The following is a 14,832-nucleotide window of genomic DNA, read 5'->3' as shown; positions in this document are numbered from 1 at the left end:
TTCAGGCAAGCACCATGGCCAGGAGGAGGAAACTTTAGTTAACTCCTTACCCCAGGAGAAGAGATGAACAAACACCTTACTGTAGAGGAATTTCTGCAAACAAGACCTTAGTGTTTTATTTGGTAGGCGTTTGCTGAGGTGTTCTGTGGCAGTCTCTGGTTAATTTAGCGCAGCGTGTACTGTGATGTTGGCTTCTCTAAGCCTAACGTTAGCTCTCCAGTTGCTGGGATCCAAGCAGTTGGGATGTCGCAGTGGCAGGGCTCAGCAGCAGCTGCGGCCGGCCGGTCTGTGAGACAGCAGTTTTCATGATGTTTGTTTCATAAGCATGTCTGGGGAGGCCATTAGCAAACTGGCAGTCCTCTTAAGAATGTTTTATTTAAAACTCTGCATGAGTATATGGTAGAAAGAGGAGTTTCCAAAATGGCTCTTCCTCCATTTAAAATATGACTATTTTTGTCGAGTCAGCAATCCTCTTTATTTTCTCTTATCCTAAATCTCTCCACTTCCATTTTGCTGCCTTAAAGGTATTGGGGTGGTAGGGAAACCTTAAAGATGAGCTGTTGGCATCCTGAATTCTTGTGTTTGTACATACATGTATTCTCGCAAACAACCTGCTCACTCAGCCTGGACAAGGCCACCTGCAGGCCTGCCTTCCGGGCTGGCCACCTGGCCCTACACAGCCATTCCGTGTGCTCCTCCCCAGTAAGACCCCCTCTCCTAACCTCAGTATTGCCAGGTTTTCTTTGTGGGGCTAAGGCCTTGTGGTCTTTCCTCTGTCCTCTTGGGCGTGTCTGCTGCCCTTGTTCAGCTCATCTTTAGGCAATCATTTTGGTGAGACTTTACGAATGTAGCGGTTGGCACAATAACTAAGGAAATCAGCGAGGAGAATCCTCACACAAGAAATAAATCTACCATATAACCCGGCTAGACCACTCCCCGGTGTGTGCCCCAAAGACTCAGTACATTCAGTGGTGCTGTTGAGCTGTCCCGGGTTGTCCAAGAGACTCCCAAAACTTACAGGCTGTTGCTGTTACCCAGCTCTCTGTGACAGCCCTTGGGATTGCTGCGAAGAGCAGTTCCCAAATGTTGGAAGTCTGCTGTCTGACATGTTGACAGAACACTGATGCCTAATGTGGTTATAATACTAGAGCTCACCTCGTAAGTTACGTAATGAGGCAATTTTTAGTTAGATTGATTCTAGTTCAACATGATCGGATCTCATCACCATATCCCAAAGGAAATTCAGGTAAGAAATTATAGCACTTAGATCTCTCCTCTCTCACGGAACCCTTGGACTGTGATGTGATGGGTACCTTCGACTGTTGCCTCAGAGGACCCCACCGTTGCTCAGCTGACCTCTAAAGTCAGCAGGCAGCTGGTGCTTCTGCCCGTTGGCAGTTGGCGTTCTCTCAGAGAACGTGAAAGGGGCCCACTTGGCTTGATGTGTCTGAGGACAGAAAACCAGAAGAGATGTGGGAACTACTGTCGAGGCTAGAGGTGAATGCGCTCTGAGCTGTGTGATGCGGCTTACACCGTGAAGTTCCTTCCCCAACTGTTGCGTGGAGAAGGCCTTTCATGGCACTCGGGTGGGCTGCCGCAGAGGACACCTCTGAGACCTAGAAGGTTTAGATGGAAGTGACGTGGATGATAAAGGCCGAGAGGACTTGGATCGCTTTTGTGCAGCTTTCAGTGTGTCAACATTAGTTCCAAAGAGTAATTAACAGCAGACATTCCGCAATTAATCTCACACGTCTGTGAAATTTTTCATTAACTTAGAACTGGTTAGACCACCTGGGCGATGCCAGCAAATGTGGAGACAAACGCAGACACAGATATAAACCAGACTCCAGAGAGAGTGCTTCAGTGACACTATCCTGCATCGTCGGCTCACGACTTCACCTCTGCCCAGTGTACACCTTGTCTTTCCCCAGCCTGTCTTTCCTTCTGACCTCGAGCAATGTAACTCAGCTAATATTTGAGAACTGTCAAGTGCCATGCTGTGGATAAACAGATAAAAAAATTCCCGGTACATCTTCATTCTCAATGCAGGCAGCAGACAAGGGAAATAAAGTATCTGTTTCCTGGTAAATTCTGAGGAGGAAACGGTGAGAAGAGAGTGCAGGGGGGGAGGAGGAAATAGTGGGAAGAGTGCAGGGAGGAAGGCATTGCCGCTGTAAAGGAAGGGAAGATCTCCGTGGAACAGGGAAGATCTCGGTGGGAAGCGATGTTTGGGTTCAAGTCTAGGAAAACGTGAGGAAGTCAGTTGAATGGTCCTGCTCCAGGCAGTTGAGAAGGCAGGGGAGCGAGATCGCTAAGATCTGGTTTTCCTGCAGGAAGTGGAGTGTTGTAAGCAAAAAATGTAAGTAGTACATTAGGACATGTACCAATGTAAAAGTTCTGTTCTCAGTCTCCGAAGGAGATGATGATGATAGTAATAAATAATAATAGTAATAATAATAATAATAATAATAATAATAACTCAAGTGTTATACACACAGAGACAAAAAATGCTAGTTAACACTGGATTACCATCGTTGGGAAACAGGCCGCTTGGAGGTCTGTAAGCAAGAGTTTCAACTCAGTATTTTGTCAGATACAGGTTTAAGGCGAAAGTCGTGATGATGCACAGGCAGAACTCACCTTAAACCCTGGCTGTTTCCCCAGTATAATTAGCAAATGCCCACTGGGTGCCTGTCTTGTGTCTTTAAAACTGCTAGGCATCTAGAGGCAGTGGTGAGCAGGGCAAATGTCTTCTCTCTCATAGGACAGCACGCAGTTATGGGGAAGAGACAGGCTAATTACAGTCATGCCATAGCTCTCACTGGGGACATAAGAAAGGTGGAAACACTTGAGTCTGGAGTCAAGGTCAAAGACACTGAGTTTGAAATGACCATCCTTTCAGAATGTAGAATGAGGTAAGAAGCCCCAAGCGTCTTACAGTGGGGAAATGGGCTGTCTGGGCTTTCTGCGTGCGGATCGCTCTGTTCAGCTGAGTTCATCTCCCGATGGCTGGGCTAGCCAAGAATATAACTCATCAGTTTAGGGAGCTCAAGCAAGTTTTGACAAAGATTAGAAATCAGACGGATGAGAAGGCATTAGCCAGAGGGAAGAGAAAGCAGCTTAATGCGGAAGGTTCTTGGGGATTAAACAGTTTCAAGTTCAAGAAGAATATGAGGACATGAAGCTGGTTGTGGGCCAGAAGGTTCTAGGCCTTGTAGGCAAAGTTGAGATCTTTGCTTTTAATCAGGAGACAAAGGAGAAGCCGTTAGTGTAAGTAAGCACTGAAAGCAAGCATTGCGATCAGATAGGTATTCTGGCTGGAGGTAAACAAAAGGCTGTAGGGCAATGGAAGTGGGATTTGACAGGGTGGAAGGGCCTATGGCAGATTTACCTCTGCATGTGAGCAAATGAAATAGCCACCTCGCTTTTTTATAACCTTGGGCAATCATATGCTGATGCATATTGAAGATACTGAAGAAACCTTAAGATAGAAAGGTGATAGTTTTCGACTTCTTGGGTTTTTTGCCTGTAAGTTGCCCAGCTACGGTGGAGAGAGCCCTCTGAGGAGCACTAGAAGCTGTGAGAATAGATGAGGTTCCGCTGCTCCTGACGTAGGCAGGCATGCTGGGAAGTGAAGACCGTTGCCATCTTGTCCCATGTGAGTGAGAAAACTGCAAGTCTCTCATGGAAAGCCATCTCTGTCCTACTGTAAGCACTTCTGGGGCCAGCATCCTAACTAAACCCACGTCGGACATACCCGACATGAATGGAGCACTGGACCTGAAATGTCTGTGTAGTGCTGTTATCTCCACTTGGTAGCTGAGGAAACAGGCGTCAGAGAGTCATAGAGTGTAGAGTGTAGGGTCGAACTCAGGTCCCCATTGCTGTCTCTCCCTAGTTCCTATCTACCGTTCCCACACTCCCATCCCTCCTCACACTGTTGGGATGTCTTGCTAACACCCTCTTCTGCTTCCAGAGGTTGTTTTAGAGAGGAAGCACGATATGCCATGACATGGTCTCTTCCTATTTTTAGCCCACCACACCCAACACTCCTAAGGTGTTTCCGTTACAGCTTGGGCTCAGGATAGCAAAGGCAGGAAAGTTCCCGTGGTTGTTTCTAGCCTCCGAAGAGCCATCTGTCTTAAGCTTGGGCTGGTGAAACAAAATACCATACATTTGATAGGTTAGACAACAAAAATTTATTTTCCCATAGTTCTGGAAGCTGTAAGTCCAGTCTCAAGGCTCTGGTTAATTTGGTGTCTGATGAGGGTTTATAGATGGCCAGCATCTCTGTGTATGCTCATGTAGCCTTCTCAGCTACAGGGAACAAAAAGTGGGTCGGGCTTCAGCCATGACCTCAGGAAGCTCCAATTCCATAGTTTGAATGTAGCCACTCTGGGACTCAGGACCTTCAAGTACAAATTTGGGAAGAACATACGTATTCAGTCCACAATACTATCTAAACTGTAATCATCACACTGTGATCCATCGCTTACATATTAGCAGAGGACAGATAGATCGTATTTTCCTGCTCTGGGGGAATCCAGGTCCAATACGAAGAAGAAATATTACTGCTCAGCCAGCCCAATGCTACCCTAGAAAACGGAATGGAGTTATTCAGAATAGCAGCTGAGGCACACGGTGCTCTTACTGACTTGGCTCTAGATTCTAGCCCTGTGTAGGCCCAGTTATCTGAGAGTTTATTCCAGAAGCAAGCACCTCTTGTCACCTTGCTCCATATTTTATAAGGGATCCTAATAGTGCTGGATCTCTGTGGCTATAGTCAGCCAGTAGTGCCCCTAGGAACCACAGGTGACTTCTAGCCAGTTACTCGGGCATGCTCTTCTTTGAGGGGACAGGCCCTTGCTTTTTCTTGCGGCCACAGAAGATGGAGCTGTAAGTGAGCACATCCTGTCTGGGAGGCAGCGTCTTCTCTTGGCCTCAGATCTGTCCCTCGGTGACAAGAACAGCTAACCTTTGAGAACTCATTCTATGCCTGTGTTGTTCAGGCTGTGACAGTGGTGTAGTATATTTCCTGGCAGATCAGAAACGACCTGATAGCCATTTCATGGACGAGGTCACAGGACATAGGCTAAATGCTTCATACATGGTCATAGGGAGTTTAAGCCAGAGGGTTAGAGCAGAGCCTGAATTGGGACTCCTCAGCACAACACCTTCAAAGTCGACCATCAGGATGGAAGTCCTGTTCCTACATACCCTACCTCTCCCAGTCCCCAGCCCTGAGCTTGTGATTTTGGTGTGCTACCGGGACTCATGGTTTACCTATTTACACTCTCAGACCGTCTCTGCAATCAGGGTATGTGTGGATTAGCTGGACTATCCTTCTAGAAGATTTGAAGATGTTTGGCTCCATTTCTGAATAATAATCTAAGATGCTGGGAGGAGATGGCACAGAGGAGGCGTCCCAACAAGGACCCAAGGCTGTGGGAATTCAGAGCTCTAGAGCCTTGCTGTGTAACCAAGTCGTCCTGCCACCTCCTTCCTCTAGGGTAAGGGTAGGAGCAGTGGGGGAGAGCCCTGCTTAGTCTCACAGAGCCTCCTGCTTGGCCACCTGAACATGTCCAAAACCCCTTATGAATGTTGCAGAATTCTGCATGTGTGCACTTGGGTGGGGGCAAATGTGCTTTTCCTGCTTCTGGTCCACAAAGCTTTCCTAACTCCAGCACAGTCCAAGATTAATATGTCAAATTCTTTCTCAGCAAAAAAAATGTCTCTTAAGCTCAAGTGAAATGAACTTCTTTAAGCCCAGCAGCTCCTGGAAGTATTCTACTCGCCCATTAAAATAACTCCCTGGCAGGGCATGGGGTGGGGGGTGGCAGTGTGTGTGTGGGGTCAGGTAGTCTATGCCCATAATCCCAACATTCAAGAGGCAGAGGCAGGCAGACCTCTGTGAGTTCCTGGCCTGTTTCTGACCAGGCCTATGAGACCCTGTGTCAAAACAAAACCCACCTCCCGGGAATCAGGCTAACTTAGAAAATAGTCAAGGCTGTCACAAATCTGCCTCTCACAGGTCTAGTTCTTTGCCTTATCCCCATGCAGTCGTCCTGTGGGGAATCTGAGGGCTGGCTTTTGTCTGCTTTGGAGGCAATGCTACCCCACTCCCTCCCTTTCCAGGACCTACCTTCTATAAGCCCTGGCTCTGCCTTGGGACCTCTGAAAGCTTCAAGCCCAAGAAAGCGCTGAGAGCAGAGGAGTGAGAGAAAGATCTGCCTCTCAGAGAGGGCCCCTATGGGGTCCAGTTAACAGGAATGTATTCAGCAGACCAGGTAGTAGTTATCCCTGGAGTCTACCAGCAAACAAAACCCGAAAGCAAACACTTTCCAGAGCAAGCAAAAAGCTAAAGGAAACCAAAGAGCAGATATGCTCAGACTGACCTGACCCTCGCAGGGGAGGTAGGCCTATTCCTCCTGGGGACGGGCCCTCTCCTATTCCCTTTCCAAAACGGTGCGACCAATGATCAGTGCTTTCTGTGCTGGATCTAATTTGGTGAGCTTTTATTGTAGAAATGTGCTCCATGATGGCCTGAGGTGCAGACTCTCCGGTGCAGCACCCCGCGGCGGCTGTAATCACTTGTCCCTCCACCGGTCCCTTAGCCGCTGCTCTCAGGGGAAACTGGGTACTGGGACCCAAGTGGGATACACTGAAACCTTTCTCTGTCAGATCCCCAGTGTCAAGGAGCGAGAAAGGCGTTAGCAGCTGCAGAGGACAGCCATCAGGCTTGGGAGTCCAGACCGGACAGTCAGCTCCTGATTAGTCTTGCGCTCACGGTGCCTGCTGCCCCTCTGCGAGCAAAGTCAGGAACTCACCAGGCAAGCAAGTCTCCGGTGCCTGGGTGGGTCTTTCCGGGTTGTTTCCTGACAGGACCGGCTGTAGGGAGGGGGTGGAGGAGAGACTGGCCTAGGGAGTACTTTTAGGCTCTGGGACCAGGACCCCATGCAACCTGCTAACACCCCTTATTCTCCAGATCCGAAAGGGTCCTTGGGCGACTCCAGGTCCCACCCTACTCTGCTTCTGCTGGAGGTTTCCCGCAAGGCCAAGACCAAGCTCCCCGCGGCCCTAATTCCTTTAGCCCTATACCGGTCGCGTCTTCCAGGGCGCACGGGCGTCGCGCAGCGAGCGATCGTGGGGCAGCGCAGCAAAGGCCGAGTGGCGCAGCTGGCAGCCGATAAAGAGGACAACGAGCGCCACCGACAGCAGCAGGAGGAAGAAGAGCAGCAGGTAGGTGGGCAGGTCGGGCTTGGTGGCCGAGCCGTCCCGCACTCCACGCGCGGTGGCCAGCTCCAGCGGCAAAGCGCCCTCTGCCTTGACCGTGGCTCCGGGGGCCAGCGCGCCACTTCCCGCCGCCTCCGGCCCGCTGGTGGCGTTGAACACGTCGCCGTACATGATCCGCGGGACCCGCCGACTCCAGCAGAATCTCCTCACTTCTGATGATGCAAACCGGCGCTGCTAAGAGCCTCCATGGCGCTCCCCTCCCGCCCAGAGGCGCGCACCTGCGGAGGAATCAGTGCCCGCGGGTGGCGAGGTCACCCGGACCTGGGGGCGTCGGCCGCTCTATATGTAAGCCGCCGCAGATCCCGGCACCTCAGGAGTTCCCACTTCTGGCTGTCCCGAGCCCCGGGCCTGTTTTACGGTTTTCCAGCCGCTCTTCAGCTCGAGCAAGCTCCAGAGCACCCCTGGGCTGCAGCAGCTGCGAAGGGTGCAGGTGAATGCAGCAGCAGCTTGTGGGGCTCTCTGCTCTGGGCGCGGGTGCTCGCTGATCCTCCGCTCTCCCGGGTGCAGTGGGTTTTTTTTTTTTTTTTTTTTAGCGGTCCGGCAGCCTCGGGTCGTTGTCCAGACCCCCGGTATAGCGCGAGCCTGTCCTCACGCGTTCCCACCGCTGCGCTCCTGCCTGAGCTGGAGACTGAGCTCTTCTGTCCTGGTCGGGAGGCGGGGAGGTGACAGGATTTGCAGCACTGCCCTGGGAGAGGCTGCGAACCAATGACTGAGGATCAGAACGGACGCGGACGGAGCTGTGACTGCCTTTCATCACTCACCCATGAGGATTCTGAGGAAGGGAGAGGGAGAAAGAGGAAGACAACAGGGAAAGATGCTAGGGCAGTGAGGTTCCTCATTCCTCCTCCCATCTGCAAAACCTGGTGTTGAAGGAGCTGGTACTTGAACCTGGTCTCCTGGCCGGGAGTCTATATGCTTGGCCTCTACAGTGGCCGAGGGTTTCTGGTAGCTGCTGTTCATGTCTCTAACCATACATTGAATATAGGGCACGGGCTTCAGGCTTCACGTCCCACACTGTCATAGCGCTGTGGTGGCTTTGTTGCAGTGGGGTACCTGAGTACCTTACCTCAGGTGGGACCTGGAACCCATTAAGCATCTCACCTACCAAGTTACACAACCACAAAGGAGCCTCACACTCCAGTCCGGGCTCAGTACCAGTCTGCCTTTAGAGATGGGGTGGGGGTGGTTTATGAGCAGTTACCAGCCAACAGGCAGAACATTTAATTAAGGGGGCGAGCTGATTGATTATTTACTTATTTATTTATTATGGTCAATTTGACGTACGCTAGAGTCATGGGAACCTCAGTGGGGAACCTCAACCGGGAATATTGACCATGGGCACGCCTGCCTGTGGGGCATTTTTGTGAACAACGATTTTGTGTGAGGTGCACTATGCCTCCCTGAGGAGGTGGTCCTGGGTTGCCTGAGAATTCAGGCTGTGGGAGGCAAGCCAGCAGAAGAGCTCCTCTGTGGCTCTTGCTTCCCTTCCTGCCTTCCAGGCTGAGTTCCTGCCCTGACTTCCCTCGGTTGATGGGCTGTGACCAAGGAAGCGAGTGGAAATAAGCCCCTTCCTTCTCTAAGCTGGTCTTGGTCAGAGCCCTCACACCTGCCTTTCCCCAATTCTTTTACCACTCCCTGCCAGGTGTAGCCAACTTGCGTAGAACCCCAGTGACTGCCTGCCCATTGCTCAGACAGACTACACCTGGTAAAATGGCCTGAAGGTCCCTTGTTGGCACCAGGCCTGTGGTTACTCGGCAACCCTTGCCTGCTCCGCTCTCCCATAAAGAGGCACGAAGAGAGCATCAGTCGGTCATGGTCTGCTCAAGTGGATAGGCCTGGGAACGGCTTGGTGGTCGGAACTGAAGTGGGCAGTCAGCCGGACTGGCGGTGGGGCCGTGGGAGGTTGCAAATCCTTGTTTCCTGCAGGAGGCAAACAGCAGCTGCCACACTCCTCAGCAGTCATGGGCTGCCTTAGAAGGTACTGGTAGACCTGGGGCCGCAGGTAAGAAGACCAAGGCACGGGGCCGAAATAGACAGTGGCTCTCAGGGTGTCCAAGGGCAGGTGCTGCACTCAGTCTCTTCGTCTAGATGTCTCTCTCCACTCCTCGCCCTGGTGCCAGCTTCGTTACATCACCCATTGTGGGAGAGCTTTACACAGCGGGCCAAGTGCATGTCTGTGCCCTCCCCCCTCCCATATGAAGCAGCAAGTACCTCAGGAAAACCTGGGGTGTCTGCTGAACAAGCCGATGGAAGGAGGAGTTAGCTCGTCCTCATTCCCCACTGCACACTGGGCTTGGCCACGGACAGTATTACAATAGTGGCCAAGGTGTGCCTGGCCAGAGGCCATCCTCACAAGCCTCTTCTAGGTGCTGTAGGCACATCCCTGTGCACTCTCACTTGAAACAGTGTCCCCGAGTGTGGCGATGGATGAGTGACGTGCCAAGTGCCCCAAGAGCTTCTGCACTTGGTTGTACGGGACTCTGCAGAGCCTCTTTGGGCCAAGAGGGGGCCCCCTTTAAGTTAGGGCACAACCATACTCAGCACTGCCCACATCCCTCAGTTGCCTACCTTGTCAGCCTTGGTCCTGGCAAATAGTCCTTGTGCTTAAAGGACACAGGTCCCTGGGCCACTGCATTTGGCTACCATTTAGATTAACAACTCCCTTATCAGATGGGAAAGCTGGCTCTGAGAGGTGCCAGAATTTATCCATGTTGGCACAGGACACTACCACATAACCAGCTCAGGGTCGCTTTCTCTGTAGGCCTGACCTATTTCCTATAGCATGTGCACAGAGGTGAGCCTGCAGACCCGCCAAACCAGAACAGGCCTCAGTGGCACCTTAGCCACACCATGATCCGCGTGGGGTAGGACCTGGATGGAGATTTAATTTCTGGGTCCTTGTGTGGCTTGAATGAAAGGCTTGGCTTGCTTGGTTTGGGACTTGGGCTGGAATTCCCTTCTGAGCTCTGGATGGGACATGGTGAGGAACGTGGCACACTCAAGCTGGGCACCAGTCTGACGAGATGAGAGCCGGGGTGGAGGACTCCCTGCCGCTGTGTGGGCAGCTCCGGTGGGAAGTGGCGTCTTGGGCTGGACCATGCCTTTGGGTTATATAGGGAGGCTTGGGAGCAGACAGATTTCCCTGCTCTGGAAGCAGGTTGTGCTTCTAGGACATGGCTGTGGAACATGGGTACATGGAGAGGAGTTGGTGCAAAGGGAGGGTCCCTGAAGCACCACAGGCTCATGGTGGGGAGGGACAAAGGTCATCTCTGATCCTGGGGTCCACTCACTCCTCCCGCCTGTCGTTGAAGGAGCTGGGCTACAGAGGCCAGGCTGGTGACTTTACCTGAGCTATCTATTCACGGTAAACTGCTTCTCATTTCTCATCACCGAGATTCATGCCCCTGACCCAAATGGAGCAAAGGACGAGCTTCAGGGTGGTTCGTCTCCCATACTGCAGCCTCTGATGGTGCTGCCATCCCTGTGTGGACCCCAGGCAAGAGGTGGAACCCAGGAAAGGGGTCACTTGTCGAGGTCACGCTGGTGGGTTGTGGTGTAAGGGAGCCTCCAATGCTACAGTCTGGGGGTGTCCACACAGTCTATAAAGGAGCACGTTGCCAAGCTGCCTTTTCTTTTGACAGACTTGGAGGGGGTATATCGCCCTTTCGGGAGAGCCCTCTGGTATCGATGGGGAAGCCACAGTTTATTTTCTGAAAGATATTCAGAGCCCTGAGAGGGTTGATCACGAACGTTCCCTGCACATCCCCGGGCAGGAAATTAAACAAGGCTGGCGCTGAGTAAATGCAGAGATGAGGTTTACACAGCTTTTTATACAAACCGGAGCGACCTTCCATTAAGGGCGCTTTGTGTACTCACACATTTAAGTCTTGGGAAAGATTATAAGAGGGGGCCTTTGACAGGCAGAGGTCCCAGAACTGTGAACTCACGAAGACCTCACTCCCATTACATAGTTGTTAAGTGGCACGTGCGCCTGCGGAGGCCGGAGGGAGGGGAGGGAAGGACACCCTTCTGCTATGTCAGCCGTTTGCTTGAGGTTGAGTGGAAACTTGGGAGATGGGGAGCACTGAGCCCCAGGATTTTGTAAACTTGCTGAAACGGTGGCGTGGTGCTGGGTGAAGCCATCTCTGTTTCTTCTAAATGCTTGGGGAGCCATTATGAAGTCACTGGGGGTGAAGGTCAGAGACGGAGAAATTTGCTGTGGGGGGACTCATACCTCCTCTCCATAAGCTCTGAAGATCTCCTCCTTGCAGAACAGTTTGGGGTTGGGAGTTGGTTTTTATTCTGATTTTTTAACGGTTCCCACCCCAGCATCTGATTCTACCAGAAACACGTGGATTGCAGGGACCCAAGGACAAAGAGGAGGTGCTGTTGGTTCCTGGTATAGCAAACCCCGCCTTCTCTGAGACTCCTCCCTCTTATCTGGGTTATCTGTCCATTCCCCAAGCCCCTTGCCTATTCTCACTTGGAAAATGGCTTCATTCAGGAGTCTAATCTTGGGAGTATTTGTTGTTACTTCTTAAATGACTACAACTGGGTCATCACCGACTACAGTTGCCGAGACTATCTTTTTCTTTGGGTTATGCTGAGGAAACACTAATGTTACCCTGCTAGTGGGCAACCTCCGAGAGGCACACGGGAACACCTATGATGAATGGGATTGTGTAGGTGCAAGAAGTCACCGGGCAGTCACAGTGCTAGGGAGATTCTGGAAAAGGGGGGGGGGGTATAGAAAGGGCTTCAGACTAAAACTCTATCAGCCAGGCCTGTGAGAGGTTCCCAAGCAAATGTCGCCCATTGGAGCCTCTTGTGAGGCAGGGTAGTTCTGAACGTGCTGATTCAGCAGAAGATTATCTTTCTTTTGCTGGGGCTCGGGCAGGGGCAGGGGCAGGGGCAGGGACTGGAACTGGAGACCCTTTGTGGCGTGTTGAATTCTGGGAGAAGAGATAGGTGGCAGGGGTTCACCCTTCCCCAGAAGCCCACTCTCTGGGCTCTGGCCCCAGCAGACAGTTCCTCTCTTCTGAATCTTCCCAGTCTTGGAGCGAACCATAGCTTTTGCCTATGTCTGGACTGGAGCGAGTGCCCCCTTGTGGTCAGTGTCTCTTCCGTTTTTGTTTTTTTTAAAATAGGTCTCACTGTAGCCAAGCTGTCGTTGAACCTGTGACAGTCCTCTTGCCTCAGCCTCCCAAATGCTGGGAAGTTACAGGGTGACGCCTCACTGGCTCAGTGTGTCACTTCTGTAGCCAGTAGTTTCAGGCCCATTCGAATCCCAGGCTTCAGGCCCTTGTTGGGCTGATTATCTTTTTCTCGGTTTTACATGTCTGCTGTGGTTGCTTCCGCCCAGGCCGAGCCTCAGTTGCTGGGAGCAGAGATCACAGCAGCTTCCTGCCTTTGCTCTTCCGAGGTCCTTTCTCAGGTCTAGGTTGAATGAAGCCTGGACTTTGTACATTTTTCAGGGCCCTCTCTGAGAAAAAAACTCGGAACTTGGTTGTTAAGTGAGCATTGACTTAGTACAGGAAACAGAATCAAAGCAAACGTTCTTTTAAAAATCTGATGAAGAGTCCACGTGTGAAAAGAAAACCAATCATGCCAACGTAGCTTTAGGCCTGTGGTAGTTTATATGAAAACTGGCCCCAGAGGTTCATAGAGACTGGCACTAGTAGGAGGTGTGCTCTTGCTGGAGTAGGTGTGGTCTCCTTGGAAGAAATATGTCCCTTGGGGGTAGGTTTTGAGGTTGCTACTAACACTCAAGCCAGGCCAGTGGCTCAGTCTGTCTTCCTGCTCCTTGGTGACACAGTCGTAGAACTCTTAGCTACTGCTCCAGCACCGCGTCTGCCTGTGCGCCGCCACGCTCCCCACCATGGTGATCCACCACTGAGCCTCTGAACTGTAAAGCTGCCCCCAATTAAGTATTTCCCTTTATAAAAGTTGCTTTGGTCACAGGGTTTCTTCACAGCAATAGAAACTCCAAGACAGGGCTCCAGAGGACAGACCTGAAGGGATCGTGCTTTGTTCTGCATAGACAGCCCTAGGAGGGAGGTACTGGGATGGCCCCCACGACCTACAGTCAGCCCACCCTGTAGCTGAGGCAGCATCATCTGGAAAGACACTTGGTCTGCTCATTGGAAGGCTGAGGAACTCACTATCCGTCCATACCACACTTGGGCCAGCTGGTGTTGCTCCAAGCCACAGGAGGACAGGCTGGAGCTTTGGGCTACCAGCTGTCCTCAGGGATCAGTCGCCATGAGGCAGAGACAGGGGCCTCTGCCTCATATCCTGTCCAGAAGACAAGGCCACACATCCAAGCCCTGGCTTTTAGAGCAAAGTCTTCAGTAGGAGCCCCTGGTAGCTGGGGCTGGCTTGCACAGGGCTCGACTCTATGGATACCAGTCTGGAATTACTTGGTCAGACTCTCACAGTGTCCACTTTTGACACCAGCCCCTCCCGGTCCATCAAACACAGATTTGGCAAAAAGAGGGAGAGAGCCCCATTTGCAGGAGGGTATTCATTTAAGAGCTGAAACTATGGTTTTCCCAGCAACTTGGTTTGTCTCCCCGTGAAACGACAGCCAGCCCTCCCTGTCTCTATGGGCAGATTCGACTGGTTGTGGGTAGAAAGTATTCAGAAAAACAAAATGCTCTTTCTGTGTTGAACAAGTTTGGCTTTTTTTTTCTTCCCGCTGTTGCTTCGTGAACAATGCAGTGTAATAACTACTTAGAAAGCATTGACACTGAATTAGGCTTATAAATAAACTACAGGACAGTGTGCTGTAAATTACATGCTAACAGTGTCTCCTTTTAGTCAAGGACTTGGGTATTCACAAACCTGAGTATCTGAGACCCCTTGGAGCTTGTCCCCCTGGCACGGTGAGGGTGACTGGATAAGAATTTAGATTCTTCTGTTTCATAAGTCCCTCCCCGTGGCCAGTGACCCTCTGTTCCAGCCAACCCTTTCCTGTCACAGTAGTCTGAGAAGGGCAGCTCTCTCTTCGGTCTCTTTTTTCTTCTCCTCTGCCACGGGGCCAGTAGTGTCTTTTCCCAAGGAGAAGGTGCAGGTTATAGTGAGCTGCTCTGGTCGCCGTGGCTATGGGTAGGGACAGAAAAAGGCCCCCTGACCAAGGCAACCATGCAGGAGACCGGAGGAATGCTTTTCCTGTTAGCCTTGGCAGGGAGGGAGAGAGGGACGCACGGGCCCATGGTCTGACTCGTGACAAAGTGTGGAGATGTTTGAGTGAGAAGCTGTCCTTTAAGTGGCATTTCAAATCTAAATCCGAAGCTCCATCAGCAGTGCCATTTTGTGATGAGGGCATCTTGTCCTTCCTTTTCTCAGCTCCCAGGGAGGACACTTAGGCGTCTTCATCCTGGGAGCTCTTCTCTGGGAGTCACATTTGGTCCCCTGTGTCCCTGCTCGGCTGGGGAGAGAGCTTCTCCCATTTGTGTCCAGAGTAGGATGGGGAATGCATAGCCCTGTTTGGGGGATGGATGATGTGGGTTGTGTCACCCAGTCAGAGAGAGGGCTGCT

At 51.6% G+C, this 14,832-nt stretch overlaps 1 protein-coding gene and 1 long non-coding RNA gene across 2 annotated transcripts in view; one reads left to right on the top strand and one right to left on the bottom strand.

Annotated features, from left to right (window-relative positions):
* Positions 1–4,180: 4,180 nt before the first annotated feature.
* Smim32 (small integral membrane protein 32) lies at positions 4,181–7,923 on the bottom strand. Its single transcript, NM_001400920.1, is given in 1 exon segment — positions 4,181–7,923. A coding segment is annotated over 1 exon segment (312 nt). The 5' UTR covers positions 7,405–7,923; the 3' UTR covers positions 4,181–7,092.
* LOC102555284 (uncharacterized) overlaps positions 6,891–14,832 on the top strand; it is a 218,096-nt gene continuing 210,154 nt past the window's right edge. The window contains exon 1 of the long non-coding RNA XR_015641042.1: positions 6,891–7,239. This is a non-coding gene — a long non-coding RNA (uncharacterized LOC102555284). The remainder of the gene's footprint in view (positions 7,240–14,832) is intronic.

This window comes from Rattus norvegicus, chromosome 17 (genome assembly GCF_021556685.1).
Source record: "Rattus norvegicus strain SHRSP/BbbUtx chromosome 17, alternate assembly SHRSP_T2T, whole genome shotgun sequence".
Taxonomy (NCBI): Eukaryota; Metazoa; Chordata; class Mammalia; order Rodentia; family Muridae; genus Rattus; species Rattus norvegicus.
The sequence above is the reverse complement of the archived record's forward strand: the minus strand, read 5'-3'. Positions and strand labels throughout refer to the sequence as shown.